Source organism: Nicotiana sylvestris, chromosome 2 (genome assembly GCF_000393655.2).
Source record: "Nicotiana sylvestris chromosome 2, ASM39365v2, whole genome shotgun sequence".
Taxonomy (NCBI): domain Eukaryota; kingdom Viridiplantae; phylum Streptophyta; class Magnoliopsida; order Solanales; family Solanaceae; genus Nicotiana; species Nicotiana sylvestris.
In genome coordinates, this window is record NC_091058.1 from 92,597,496 (window position 1) to 92,613,242 (window position 15,747).

Below are 15,747 nucleotides of genomic sequence, written 5' to 3' on the forward strand. Positions count from 1 at the left end.
GTCAAAATCCTATTTAGCTTGCCTACTGATTTAGATCTGTTAAATCTAGATAGTTTTAAATAACAAAAGCACAGTTTCAGAGTTGCAGAATTTAAATCGCTCTATAGGCTTGCCTAAACGCAACACAGTGATGTCCTAAGAGCATGACATCTACATTGATGCAGTAAAACAATGAACAATTTTAAACGGACAATTGAGATCCTATAGACATGCTTTCTAGCGTTAGTAAATTAAGGTAGTGTTTGAAAAGTCATTTAAAGAAGCGGATAGTTGATTAAACCAATTCAGAATGAACTAACATGGATTAAACTGATTTGTTTAACTAAACAGATTTTAAGTTCTCTAGGCAGGATTTCTTATTTTAATTCCTATAGGCATGGTATCTAATTGTTAAGAGCTGATTTTTGAACTTATAGGCATGATTTCTAGTGAGACGAATGTAAATACATGTTGTAGAAGAAACTGAACTCAATCACTTTACACTCTATAAGCATGATATCTAATTATAAAGTTGATTTCAACTCTATAGACATGATTTCTATTATTGAAGTCATTTAGATCCTATAGGCATAATTTCTAATGTTGTGAAAGCAAAGCAAAATATAGCAAATGCATTAACACAATCCTATATGCATGGTATCTACCCGAGTTACCCAACATGTATATAGCTACCCACCCCTTTTCACTAATCACTCCAATGTTGTTTACAAATAATTATTACAGACCAGCTAAATAAATTACATAAACAATAGAGAAAAAGAAGAAGCTAACTATAGGGAGCCTGAAGCAAGCCCAAATGACTTCCCCAAGCCTCCAATAGCCTTAAATGCCAAAGTTCCATAGACAGTATCATGTCTAGGTGTGTCAGAGTTCCCTAAGGACCTCAAGGATCCCGGGCAGTGCTCACACCTAGACTTTTTCTCATACAAGAACTGATTTAAATGTAGTGTGGAAAGGCCAGATCTGAAATGCCAGAGTTTAGAGAGATATCAAGGATCTCAAGGCAGTACACATGCTAGAAGGGCAGAACCTAATATTCTAGGAGTAATGTGAGATTGTATGACACGATTTTGAAACGATTTTGATATGAAAAATAGTGTTGGAAAGGGCTCAATTAAGTAAAGAAGTTTTTTGAAAAATAGGAATTGGTTAGTAATAAAACAGTTTTGAAAATAGTGAACTTGTAAGAAATCAACAAACCATTCAGGCACAGGTTTCACTCAAGGAGTATGGGAATTGGGAACACATAGAACATATTAATGTAACAACAAGAGCACATAAGTTTCTTTTTCAGAGTTCTTTATATGGTTTAGCATTCAATCACACAGCTATAGTACAAAAATAGAACAAACAATTGAGAACATAGTTATACTAGGCAGAGTTGAACATAGGGTCAGAAGTACTTAGGGGTAGCAAATATTCTAGCAAAGTAGATTACTATCAGGGATTGGGTAAACAAACAGATAGGCAATCAAACATACATACATGGAGTAGAGTCAGATTGAGACATACTAGAGAAAGAAATATACAAGTCATTAGAAATGTTGATCATAAGTTGTACAGGTAGAACTCATATATGCTAAGTGAAACCAGGATTTAAGCATGCTAGTTACATATCGAAAAGCCAAGTAGTAGATAGGAATTAGTAAACTATTGCAGTAAGAGAACACATAGAGTATTGAACTTGTAATTAAATAAGGACATGCCAGTTAAGGAGAGCAGACACAAAGTATAGAGCAGTGTAGTGAAATGACTAGCCTTGGTTTACAGCCGGCTAGTTCAATGGAAGTAGCAAGTAACATAAAAGAGCAGAAAGCTAAGTATAAGAGAGAGTTTATGAACTAGTCTCGTTGTTGTTGTGAACTTAAAATTGGGGGGGGGGGGTTATATAGTAACCAAAAACTTACAAATAGGGTAAGAGATCAATTAAATAGCAAAATCAAGGAAGTCACATGCAAATCAGCAAGATCTTCCCTTAATTAAGGGACATCGAAATCAACGGTAAAATATACTAAGTATTTAAGGAAAAGAATCAAGTAAAGTTTAGGTATAGAATAGGTAATTAGGGGTAAATGCACGGTAGTTTAATTAAGGAAACAAATCAGTAATAATCAGCGGAATACAAACAAGGCAGGGAAAAGCAATTAAGGCAAGCAATTCAATCAAATGGAATAGAGAGGTAAGAATCAAGAATTAAATGGAAAGGGTTCAAACTAAACCAGGAAATAAGGGATTCAGAGTAATCAAGGGTTCAGAAATCATGAAAGAGGCAGCATGCTTAGCATATAACATAAGGTAGAGCATGAATAGTCAGGATTTCACATGGCTTTAACAAAACCCATAGTTAAACGACATTGATTCAAGGAGAAGTATTCAAGTCTTGCATGAATAGTCAATATGAACACAAGTACATAATATCAGTGAAAGGTCAAACTTGGAAAATTCAGTAGAAGCATATTAGTACAAGAAAATCACAAGAAGTCACAAGAACCAAGACAAGAACACAATTAGATGTACCGATATCCAGAAACCAAACAAAAAAACCCAAAAAATTAGGGTTTTCAGTACAAACGGGCTAAGGTTGTAGCGGGATCATAAAATCAGTTAAAATGTATGAGAAGCAGAAGATTAAGCACGAAAAATCATTAAACAATTTTTTTAAAAAAAATTTCGGAAACCCTAGTTTTAGGAAAAGATGAAAAATCACTTGAAATCATACGATTCTTGTAAAGAATCTCAAGGCTATTGTAAAAATCACAGGAAACAAACTCAAATCATCTTAGATCTGTACAAATCTAGGAGGTTTAGAAAAGAAATTAGGGTTTCGAAGAGGACCATACAGAGATGAAGAAACCTATTTAGAAAACCATAGATCGTAGCTAATATAGGATGATCTCACCCGAAACCACACCGGAATGGCCTGGAATAGGCAACGGATGAACCCTAGATGCAAGTTGACATAGCCCTGGTCCCTTGAGGGCCTTAGAGATGGAAAGAATGATATGAGCGAGGCCATTGGAGGCCTGAGAGGTGGTGATAAACCACTGGAGATATCCATAGATGAGGGTCAACGTTTGGAGATAAGGGTTAGGTTGAGAGAGTTTGAGAGCGGAGGGGTTTTCAGGGCGGCGGGGTAGGGTGTAAAATGAATTAGGTTAGAGGGGGTAAAGGTTAGTTTAATTATGGAAGGGGGAACCTGGACCGTTGATCAAAAAGAGCAATGGCCAGGATTTGGCCGGGTATTGGGTTGGGGCGGATGGGTATTGGGCCTGGGTAGGTTTAGGTTTAGGAATTGGGCTGGGATTGGGGCTGAAATTGAAAAGAAATTAGGCTATATTTTAAATAGCCATTTTAACACTATATAATTTACAAGAAATAATAAATGATTTCTGAAAAATAATTTCGTGTATGAAAATGCATTTTAAAAATATAAAAGATCATTTTATGCATCAACAACGTAATTATACATTAATAGGGCTAGTATTGCAAATATATGCAAATTAGCTTAAAAATATAAGTACAATTATAAAAAATGCACTAAGATATTTAAACAATATTTGGCATAAATATAGAGTTTAGATGGCTAAATCACCACAAAAATAATTTGAGATATAATTGTTGGGAATTTTATAAGTAAAAAAGGGAAGAAATAAATCAATTTGAAGCCTTTAAAATTATCAAAAAAATTATAAAAATGCTTATGCATGATTATATATGCATATATGCTAATTTGAAAGTATATATATGTATTAAAAATATATAGAAAAAAATTGGGTATCAACATTGATCGTATTGTATTGTTTGTGGCCAGATTCGGGACGTTCTGAGACCGATTTGTAGGCAAAGGTGTATTGGAGTAGGGATTTTGCTTGGATTGAGGTAAGTAATTGTTCTAAATCTAGTTCTGAGGGTATGAAACCTCGAATTTGTATGTTATGTGATTGACTTGGAGGTGACGCACATTCTAGGTGATGGGTTTGTGGGCGTGCACGTAGGAATAGGAACTTTATCCATTCCATGGAAGTTTTAAAGTTGAATAACATGTTGCTAGCTATATATTCTCCATGTGTTATAGAAATTTAACTGCAAATCATGTCATAAATCATGTTTAGACTATGTGTTGATACTGTTGGAGCCCACAAAGGCCATGTACATGTTGAATTACCTGTTATTTGTTGTTTGCACTCAGTCTTAGATACTTCTGGTATATCATATCTCAGTCTCTATTATTCTTTGTTGATACTTCATGTTATTGTTGTTTGGGATAATTTTCGGAATCAAAGAAAGATAATAAATGGCTCTTATGGTGTGACTTGGAAGAAAGGTTTCTCTGTAGAGGAAAGGCATAACAATTTCTTCCTATAATTTATGACTTTTGAGAGCTCAAGAGACTGGAGAGGTTGGTGACTGAGCTAGGTCTTGAGCGCGGATCTATGAGCGATATGTATATATATGGATCGAGTTTCACACCGCAACGAGCCTTAGGACTATGTATATGTGGATCGCGTTACACGCGCAACGAGCCTTAGGGCTCTATATGTGTGGATCAGGTTGCGCACCGCAAGAAGCCTTATGGATGTTTAAATATTGATGGGATCGGGCTGCACGCTGCAGCGATACAGCGCCTGGGCTGAAGGAGCCCCTCCTAAGTCTGTACAGCCCCAGTGAGTGTAAGTACCTATTGAGTATGGGTGTTGAGTGCCGAGTGCTGAGATATTGAGAAAATTGAGTGACTGTTGCTATGAGAGGATGCTCTTGATGTCATTATTATTGCACTTAGCTGTCATATATCACTGTTTGGAAGTTTTCTGAAAGATGTTATTTTCTATTTTACTCGAATTTGATATGAGATAGCCGATATGGTCTAAATTGTCAAAATTGAAGCATGCCTAATTTTTCCTATGTTGAAAATTACTTAAATTTTGACTATAATTGTGTAGCTCATCACTATCTTTCATTTCTTTATCTAGTATTGCTACTTGTTGAGTTGGTTGTACTCATGCTATACCCTACACTTCGTGTGCAGATCCAGGTGTTTCCAGACATAGTGGGTGTTGATACCTTGTAAATCTGATCTTTGGAAACTTCGAGGTAGCTGTCCGGCATTCGCAGCCCTTATTTTCTCCTTCTCTATCTTTTCTTTTCATTGTTTCTAGTTTTGGACTATGTTAGATAGTGTACTCCAAACTTGTGACACTTAGATGCTCATGTACTCTGTGACACCCCGATTTGGGAGTTGATATTCCGCGCTGCATATTGGATCTTTCTATTCTGCTTATGGGAAATTGTGTATTTAAAGTGCTTTAAAACCTTTTTTGTCAAAAGTGTTAGAATGTTTGGTAAATGTAAGCTTGCCTAGTACCACGATAAGTTTCTGTCACGACCCGGATTTTCCACGAGCGGGAGTCGTGATGGCGCCTACTGGTGAAAGCTAGGCAAGCCAATCATTCTAATTATTTTACCCTTAATGTTTTTCAATCCCTTAACAATTGCGAGTTAACATTTTATAAACAACGGAAATATTAAAGAGAAAGAATGAAATTTAACAATTCAAGCTAATACTGATACAAATCCATAATATAAACCACTCAGAACTGGTGTCACAATCTCACAGACTATCTAAGAATACTACAAATAGGGTCCGAACAAAATAGATACATGTCTGTCTCTGAAATAGTAAAGAAGAGAAGAAAGACTAGATAGAAAGGGGACGCCAAGGCTTGCGGACGCCTGTAGGACTACCTCGGGTCTCCTGATGGACTGAAGGCAGCAACCTCAATGTGGTCCAAAAGCTCCAGCACTGGGATCTGCACACAGTGCAGAGTGTGGTATCAGCACAACCGACCCTATGTGCTGGTAAGTGTCAAGCATAACCTCGGCGAAGTAGTGACGAGGCTAGGACAAGACTACCAAATAAACCTGTGTAGTTATATTATATACAGCAAGTAATCACGACATAATCTAGTAGTTAAAGATGGGAAGGGGAAACTTGCTTGGGGAAAATATCATGTACTAACCGAAATTTAGTAAGAAGCATAAGAAACACCAAAATTCAACTATAAGCAATAATAATGAGCACAATAACAAGTGCACGGCATCACCCTTCGTGCTTTTACTCTCGTTCTCACCATAAGAATCAATATATTCAGCACGGCATCACCCTTCGTGCTTTTACCTCACATAATCATGGCACGGAATTATCCTTCATGCATTATCACTCATATCATGGCACGACATTGTACATTGTGCGGCACGACATCACCCTTCGTGCATTAATAATCGTAATATCGGCACGACATCACCCTTTGTGCATTAACACCTACTCACAAATATCATGCACGACATCATCCTTCGTGTTTTCCACTCATCCTTACCCAAGCAACAATCACAAGCAATTCGGTCATGGGAATCAATAAAATCATAATAGAATCATGGCAAGGGAACAATAGTATAACAATAATATCCCGGCAAGGGAAACAATATCATAAGCAATAACGTCACGGCCAGAGAGACAATATCATGAATAATAACATCTCGGCAAGGGAAACAATTTCATAAACCTCTTCTCTTTTCCACAATTACTTCACACCTCAATTCTCAACATGAGCCAATGCTCGACAATGTTCAATTACCAAGAATACTTTCATAAGCATTGTTCAACATTAAAATCATCATATCAAGCATAGAAAATACAAAACGGATTCACATCAATAATAGTATAAGACTCACGGGCATGCTCGACACCAACGTATAGATAGTCATCACCACACCTATACGTCGTACTCAACAATTAACACATAGCACATAAGACCAAGACTCTTATTCCCTCAAGCTAAGGTTAGACCAAACACTTACCTCAATGCCACGAACACAATCAAGCCTCAACTACCGCTTTACCTCTCGATTCCACCACCAATTTGCTTGTATCAAGCCACAATTTACTTAATGATATCAATAAATGCTAAATGAATTAATTCTAATGCATAAAAATAGGTTTTTCTAATGATTTCTCCAAAAAGTCAAAAATCGACCCTGGGCCCACATGGTAAAAATCCAAGGTTCGAACCAAAACCCGATCACCCATTCCCCCACGAACTCAAATATATAATTTGTTTTGAAATCGGACCTTAAATCGAGGTCTAAATCCCCAAAATTTGAAAATCCTAAGTTCTACCCAAAATCACCCAATTCCCCATGAAAAACCTTGAAGTTGAATTGAAATCATGTGAAAAGATGTTATAGATTATAGAAAGGGAGTTGGAAATGACTTAATAATGATTTGGAGAAGTTGATGCCTTTGAAAAATCGCCCAAGATGTTTTTAGGGTTTGAAGAGTTGTAAAAATGAATGAATTCCCGTCAAAATCCCAATTAACTGGTCGTAGATGTCACAATTGCAACGGGAGCTTAGCAATTGTGAAGCTCGCAAATGCAAACCAGGCTTCTCATTTGTGTACCTGTGCATTTTCTGCTTCCCTTGCAATTGTGAACAAGTTTTCGCAATTGCAATGACTGACTCTCCCCTGATAGCTTCGCAATTGCGAAGGGAAGATCACATATGCGATCATAGGCTGGCCAGACTTCCTCGCATTTGCGATGAATTCCTCGCAATTCCCAGGTCTGATAGACTCGCAATTGTGACATTTGACCTTGCAATTGCGAGATCAGAGCATGCAACACATACCAGATGAAAATCTGAAACTTCCTAAGTCCAATTTCACTCCGTGGCCTATCCAAAACTCACCCGAGCCCTTGGGGCTCCAAACCAAACATGCACGCAAGTCCAAAAATATCATACGGACTTGCTCGTGCGATCAAATCATCAAAATATCATCAACAACTATGAATTAAACCTCAAATTCATGAAATCACTCAAGAACATCAAAATTACTATTTTCTGAACTATAGGTCCGTTCAATTTAATTATTATATAAGACCTGTATCGGGTTGTAAAACCAAAATACGGGCCCAATACCATTAATTTCAAACATCTTTACCTTTCCAAAATCTCTTATAATTCTGTTAAACAATTTCTTTCAAAAATTCATTTCTCAGGCTTGGGACCTCGGAATTCAATTCCAGTTATATGCCCAAGTCCCATATTTTACTACGGACCCTACGAGACCGTCAGATCACGGGTCCGAGTCCGTTTACCAAGAATATTGACCAAAATCAACTTTAATCAATTTTAAAAGCCATATTCCTTATTTTACTTAGATTTCACATAAAAGTTTTCTGGAAATGCGTCCGGACTGCACAGGCCAATCAAGGTGAGACAAAAAGAGGTTTTTAAGTCCTCGGAACACATAATTAACTTTCAAAATGGGGATATCGGCTCCCCATATCGGACTCGGACTCACAGATCGTTGCCTCAACACTTTGATCTCAACTAACGAACCTGCCGGTCTAGAATAGCTACCGGCTCCTCCTCATAGGACAAGTCCTTGTCCAACTGGACAGTGCTGAAGTCTAACACGTGGGATGGATCGCCGTGATACTTCCGAAGCATGGACACGTGAAATGCTGGATGCACGACTGATAAACTCGGGGGCAACGCAAGTCTGTAAGCCACCTCTCCCACTCGATCAAGAATCTCAAATGGGCCAATGAATCTAGGGCTAAGCTTGCCCTTCTTCCCAAAAAAGTTTTTTATTTGATATTTAGATTATTAAAATTATTAAAAAATAAAATGAATAGGGGTTGTTTTGGCGGGTGTAATAAAATTCAGGAGGGAAAAGTAACCGTTCCAATAGAAATTTTTACAATGAAAGCGTTCCCGTAGATAGTTTTATTGGGATGGTTCTTATAACCGTTGCACCAGATGCATCTATGGCAACGGCTGTTTTACAATTGCAACGGTTCTATAGTTAAAGTGTGTTGATATCACCTTAATGCCACTGTAACGGTTGTAACCGTTACCATATATGTTCTATGGCAACGGTTGTTGAACCGTTGCTAAAATAATTGTTGCCATAGGCCCATTTTCTGGTAGTGACCTCTCGATTTCGGCAGGCACTTCGATCTTGATGTCTCGTCCTCGAGCTCGGATCTGATTCATTGCGAGGTTACCCCCGATGCAAGTTCCTTGTCTCAATCAAATAGCAAAATCGGGTAGGCCCGATTTTGATTGTATACACAACTCAAATAAAATAAAATGATCCGCAAATATTTCTTATGTTTTTTATAGATCTTCTATGTTATTTTATACTGATCTTCTATGAAAAGGGTTATATAATTAGAATAATATTTGTGACTACCAAATCAAATCTCTCACAGTAAAACACTGAGTATAAGATTTTTACTTTTGACTTATATATTATAAATTATTGTAATAATAGTGGAAATAAATGTTAAGATAATGACTAAAAAGTTAGTTCTTCAAATCAAAGGGTAACATGTGAATAATTTAATGAATTTAAAGTTGGTAAAAATTGTAAAAGTTATAGCGAAATGAGATAGTGTTAGTGTCAAAATATCAAAATGCATGTAATGCAAAAAGTGTTATATGACGTGAAAAGAATTATATATGGAAAGAACAAATATGACAGCCTCACTTTCAAGGGGATTATTTTAGACCCAAAATCGAAATTTTGTGGATCATAATGTTTTCACTTTTTTGGTAAACCCCTCCCCCAATTCTTTTTCTTGACGGGGCTGGAAATAACGTGCCTTTTCTTTTCTAATTTTCCGCTTATTGATTATTACGCACTTCCTTCTCTATCGGTGTTATGTTAATGATGAATTGTCCACCAAAAAGTTTGTCTTTTTTTTTTCGAGTAAGAGTTGTTAATGCACTTATGCACCGCCAAAGATTATAGTGGGATAAGAAAAAAAATTCACCATTAACTAAAAGTCTCACGTTCGAGCTTAGCGGGAACATAGTCCTCTTTAGTAGAAGGGCGAGAACCCTCTAGTGAACATTTATAGCCGGAATATAAATTAGTCGTGTCAACAAATTTCGGACAAGAGATTAAAAAAAGTTGAGAATACAATAGATTCGTCTATGAGTACCCAAAACAAGAAACTCGTGGAGGCTCACGCAATACTAAGCTAGAAAATTCGCAGTAATAATACTGAATTTCTGAGTAGTTAAAAGTCAATGAAAATTAAAGTGGTGACCCTAGTCTATGATAACAGACTCTAGATGACTCCAGGGGAATGGAAGAGCCACTTAATTTTTGCAACTTAATAAAAAGACCTGAAGAAGACTCCTTGTCGGCCTAATCGTGGAATCAATCATAAGAGCAATTAATATTGAGAAGTCTTAAATCCAAGGAAAATTTAGCAAAAATATACACTTCAGCGCAAAATCCATGAAGGAAAAAGATGTGTTGCATATATACAGTATTATCACTTAATCATAGCTAAAAGATACTTATCTTTACTTTAGATTATATCGCGTAGAGGGGCATTTACATCTATACCCGCTTTTTGGGTCACGTTTTAACTTGTATCCGCTTTAAAAAAAATTACAAGCGTACCTACTTTTTCGCGTAACTTCAGCATACGGGGCTGAAGTAGCAAAGACAATCACGCAAAACTTCAGCATTCTAGTATACGGGCCTGAAGTAGCAAGTTTGCTGAACCAAGTGTGCTTAAGTTTTTGTTTGTAATTGCTGAACTTAAGCATAGTAGCTGAAATTTTGTTCTTTATTTGCTGAAGTTTTTGTTTGTAATTGCTGAACTTAAGCATAGTAGCTGAAGTTTTGTTCTCTATTTGCTGAAATTTTTGTTTGTAATTGCTGAACTTAAGCATAGTAGCTGAAGTTTTGTTCTCTATTTACTGAAGTTTTTGTTTGTAATTGCACTAAACAAGGTGAAGTTCTTTTGTCCTAGATTCATTAGTTTTGTCATAAAGCTTGTTCAAAAACTTCAGCAGAAGATGCTGAAGTTATTTAATTCATTTGTAAAAACTTTAGCACCAAATAAGCTGAAGTTTTTTTGTCCTGGATTCATTAGTTTTGTTATAATCAGACTACTATAAAATAAAGAAAGATTGCCAACAGTATCTAAATCATAAAATTTTGGAAACAAATAAACGTGGAAAGAACAGAATTATCATGAAAAGAATCACTAAGTATGACCTTAAACTTCCCATACGTGGAAATATTCACAGATTATTGTCTACTAACCTACGTAATTATTTATAATTTATTTTTAAATAATCTAATAAACATACTTATGGCAATCATCCCATGAACTGAAGTTTCATAGCAGCAGCAGCAGTAGCAGAAGAAGAAGAAGAAGAAGAAGAAGAAGAAGAAGAAGAAGAAGAAGAAGAAGAAGAAAACGAATGAGGGGGAGAAAGGGGGCTGAAGTTGTTTAAAAAGTGGGTACAAATTAAAACTTTTTAAAAAAATGGGTATAGGTTAAATGAGGGCGACCAAATAGGGCGCCCCGTACAATTTCTAGCGTAGAGGTCCTTAAACTTATACTGATATTAACGGGGCATTTGTATCTATACCCGCTTTTTGGATCACGTTTATACCTGCTTTGCAAAAAAAAAAAACTTTTCGCGTAACTTCAGGCATACAGGCCTGAAGTAGCAAAGGCAATCACGCAAACTTCAGCATTCTAGTAGACGGGCCTGAAGTAGCAAATTACTGAACCAAGTGTTGTTTGAAGTTTTTGTTTATAATTGCTGAACTAATTAAACATTCTAGTAGCTGAAGTTTTGTTCTCTATTTGCTAGAGTTTTTGTTTGTAATTGTTGAACTGAAGCATTCTAGTAGCTGAAGTTTTGTTCTCTATTTGCTGAAGTTTTTGTTCGTATTTGCTGAACTTAAGCATTCTAGTAGCTGAAGTTTTGTTCTCTATTTGCTGAACATCAGCATGTTTTAGTTGAAGTTTTATTCTATATTTGATGAACTTCAGCACGTTTTAGCTTCACAACCCATGCTCTCAAGATATGTCAACAATCTTACCATAAGTTGAATATGAGGACAAAATCGTGAAGTACTCTGAAAACTCAGCACATGTTTGTGAGGATTTCCCTATAAAACCATCATATATGAATGGACTTCAATTGATTTCAAGTAATATAATCTAATATATAGTTAAAACCACATTTAAATTGTAATTTATAGTTATATATAAACTTCCAAATTTGGACTGAAACTAAATTATTAAGCCCAGGTGAAGAGTGTAACCTATGAACTGAAGTTTCATAGTAGCACCAACGGCAGCAGAAGAAAGAAGAAGAAGAAGGAGGAGGAGGAGGAGGAGAAAGATGGTTGAAGTTGTTTAAAAAGTGGGTACAAGCTAAAACTTTTTAAAAAAAATAGGTATAGGTTAAATGGGGGCGACCAAATAAAGCACCCCGTGTAATTTTTACGATATTAACTAATAATCATAATCAAATATGAGATAAATGTAATTTTAAATTTTATCCTGAGATTAGTTTTCCTATCCTAGTAACCAAATGACTCCTTAAAATTTAATTATCTAATTAGTGTAAACATATGAATACTTTCGAAATATGCAAACTGCACGAGGTATTTTTCACTTGTTCACAAAAATGTCGTGATGAGAAATTATTGCAATCTCTATACTTGATTTATTTTGCCTATATTGGGGAGAAAGGTTATCCGAATATAGGCAGATCCACATCAGCAATTCCTCAGCGTTGATCCGTCTTAGAAAAGCCTCCATTAATGTGCATTTATCCACGTGTTATCCAACATTAATTATTTAACAAAACCTCAAAAGTTGTTTATTATTGGATCAAATCTTGTACTCTCTCCTAGTCACCTTATACACAACTATTACTAATAGTTACATTCGCAATTACGCGGCGATCATCTTATAAAACCGCACACTTTTCTCTCTTAACCGTTCACTAATTCAACTCTATGTTTCCCATTTCTCGCCCCCTAAATAGCTAAGCTTTATCTAAATTGGAATTTCAAACTCACTATATTATACCCCTTAATCTTCTTTTGTTTTTACAATTTAGATACAAAAAAACAATTAAAAAAATTATATTACTGCCATGGCTGCCGATCTCTCAGTAGTCCTACCTCGTGTCCTCATCGTCTCTAGACGTACCGTTCGCAAAAACAAGTTCGTCGATTTTGTTGGTACGTTACTTCTTCGTCTCTCCTCTCTTCATTTTCTCGCATTTAAATGGAATGAAGTTAAAAAAAAAAAAAAAATTGTTGATATCATTTTATTATTATTTTCAGGAGAATATCATCTTGATCTTATAGTAAGTTATGGAGCTGTACCTGTCATTGTACCTCGAGTTTCAGGGGTTCATATGTTATTAGACAGTTTTGAACCAATTCACGGTGTTCTTCTCTGTGAAGGAGAAGACATAGACCCTTCTCTATACAATGATGAACTCTCTGATCTTTCACCTGATGAATTAGAAGAAATCAGGAGATTACACGCTAGTGATACTGCAATTGACAAAGAAAAAGACACAATTGAACTCAGATTAGCTAAGCTTTGTCTAGAAAGGAACATACCTTATTTGGGTATATGCAGAGGTTCACAGGTACTAAATGTTGCATGTGGGGGCACCCTTTTACAAGATATTGGCAAAGAAATATCAATAAACCTCCCTGAAAATCAGAGGGTAAGTCACATGGATTATGATAATTATGATGGTCATAGGCATGTGATCAACGTTGTCGCGCAAACGCCGTTGCACCATTGGTTTAAGGATTCTTTAGAAGATGAAAAAATGGAAATTTCAGTCAATAGTTATCACCATCAAGGAGTTAAAAAATTGGCTCAGAGGTTTGTTCCTATGGCATTTGCACCTGATGGTTTAATTGAAGGATTTTATGATCCAGATGCTTATAATGCTACAGAAGGTAAGTTTATCATGGGACTTCAATTTCATCCTGAACGAATGAGGCAATCAGATACTGATGAATTTGATTATCCTGGATGTACATTTGCTTATCAGGTAACAAGAAATTGTCACATGTATTTATAATATAGCACTATATTATACTACTATTTAAAATCTTATTCTTACACTTTGTTGAATGTAATTTTGACAGGAGTTTGTAAAGGCTGTAGTTGCTTATCAAAAGAAGCTAATTAGCAACTCAACCAGAATCCAAAAACCGTTGAAGCTTAATCAAGAAATGGAGAAGAGGAGGAAAATTATAGTCAGAAGTTTTTCCCTTGCGAGAGATATATATGAAAGAGGTCGAACCATGCAGCCATCTAAAACTGCTGACCTAGATGCAGGAGCAGAATTCCTTGAGGTAGGACATAATTCTCAGCAGCCAAAGTTATGCACTACTAAAGGCAGATTTAGGACGGGTTTTGTGGGTTCAACTAAACTTACGGACTCTTATCACATAAATTCACATGTATATCAAAACTTGATTATGTCAATTTTGCAGTCTAATACAGCATTGAGTTTGGCACAAGAGGCAAGGTTAATGCAAATGGGAGCAACAGTAAGGAATGCATCATCCTATTTGGAAAAACTGAAGATGAATGAAGAGAAAGAGGCATTGGCGAGGAAAGTAATGGGGAAAATGTCAATGGAGCAACTATCTGATCTCAAGTCATTTTACCATATGATGGGACAGATTTGTTCAGAAGTTTTGGAGAAAAAACTCCAAGGAATTGTTAATGAAGTTGCCTTTTGAGATCTATATGCACGAGTTCTCCTTTTTAAACTTTATTTGTTGTCAAGTTTATGTACTTGTAAAGTAATGTGAATGAAAATCCTTTTTTGGATCAAATCACTTGTAGTTTTGCTCAAACTAGTCCGTCTGCCACTACATAGCCAATTGCCTAATTTTATTAAGATATCCGAGTCGTAACTTAAGCAAATTAATGTTAAATGCATCAATTAGAGATACAAAATTGAAACAATTTCCTTTTTCTTCTTTAACCATTTTACCCTCGTATTAAAAGGTCTACACAGTACGAATAAATCAAGATAGATCTAGTTTGTAGTTAGATTCTTTTTCCGTTATTCATTTTGGTAGATTGATATAAAAGCACTTGAATTTGCTGGAGCAATCCACTCATACAGACAAATTACGGGGTTTTAATTTCATTTTATAAATATAACATCTACCAATGACTATAAAAACATGAACATCTCATTTGATAGAGATTTTATTTTATCGCATTTTAACGTAAAGCATACTTTGACGTTCAAATCAAAGTTGGGAGAATCAGGTAAAAATGATGTTTATTAGAGTAAATAAAACCAAAAAGGAAAAAATCTTTGTAAAATTTTTGATAAACCAAAAAATCAGTGAATGAACAAAATACTCTGTTCACGGGTACTATATTGAGGAAAGTTTCAAGTCTGTCCTATAAAGAACAACGCGACAAAATAAACATAGAAATAAGTTGTCCCAATGGTCCAAAGAGGGATAGCTAACATTTGATGCAGTACATTCTTGGAACAAGGTTATATGCGATATGATGTACTATGTAATATCATGGTGCCTAACCAAAAGGACTGTCGCTTCTCATTTCAGTATTTAACTACTCCAGACTCATTCGAGGTAAAAGTTTTAAACAGGATATCTGAAGTGACTAAAGAAATTTAGGCTTCGCAATTATTTCTCAATTGAGTGTCCATGGACACTCTCGGGATAAGAAGAATTGGACAAAGGTGTAAAGTTGAGAGAAGAACCGAGCCTTAAAATGCACTCCCTCATCCTCAAATTAGTAAAAATTGCACGGGGCGCTCTATTTGGTCGCCCCCATTTAACCTATACCTATTTTTTTTAAGTTTTAATTTGTACTCACTTTTTAAATA

General features: G+C 35.8%; 1 protein-coding gene across 2 annotated transcripts; it reads left to right on the plus strand.

Annotated features, from left to right (window-relative positions):
• Positions 1–12,768: 12,768 nt before the first annotated feature.
• Positions 12,769–14,710, plus strand: LOC104249877 (putative glutamine amidotransferase GAT1_2.1). Of its 2 annotated transcripts, XM_009806388.2 has the most exons (4): positions 12,775–13,078; positions 13,184–13,914; positions 14,012–14,221; positions 14,363–14,710. In XM_009806388.2, exons 1-4 carry the CDS (start codon positions 12,991–12,993, stop codon positions 14,612–14,614), a joined length of 1,281 nt encoding a protein of 426 aa, XP_009804690.1. In that variant the 5' UTR covers positions 12,775–12,990; the 3' UTR covers positions 14,615–14,710. The 2 variants fall into 2 exon arrangements, with proteins under 2 accessions (XP_070024176.1, XP_009804690.1); XM_070168075.1 differs by having other exon boundaries at positions 12,769–13,078; positions 14,012–14,710.
• Positions 14,711–15,747: the final 1,037 nt, after the last annotated feature.

Excerpts from the sequence above, each read along its gene's own strand:
- LOC104249877 (XM_070168075.1), top strand. The coding sequence starts at position 12,991 with ATGGCTGCCGATCTCTCAGTAGTCCTACCTCGTGTCCTCATCGTCTCT. Across the intron at positions 13,079-13,183 it reads CAAGTTCGTCGATTTTGTTG|GAGAATATCATCTTGATCTT; the intron begins GTACGTTACTTC and ends TATTATTTTCAG. Across the intron at positions 13,915-14,011 it reads GATGTACATTTGCTTATCAG|GAGTTTGTAAAGGCTGTAGT; the intron begins GTAACAAGAAAT and ends TAATTTTGACAG.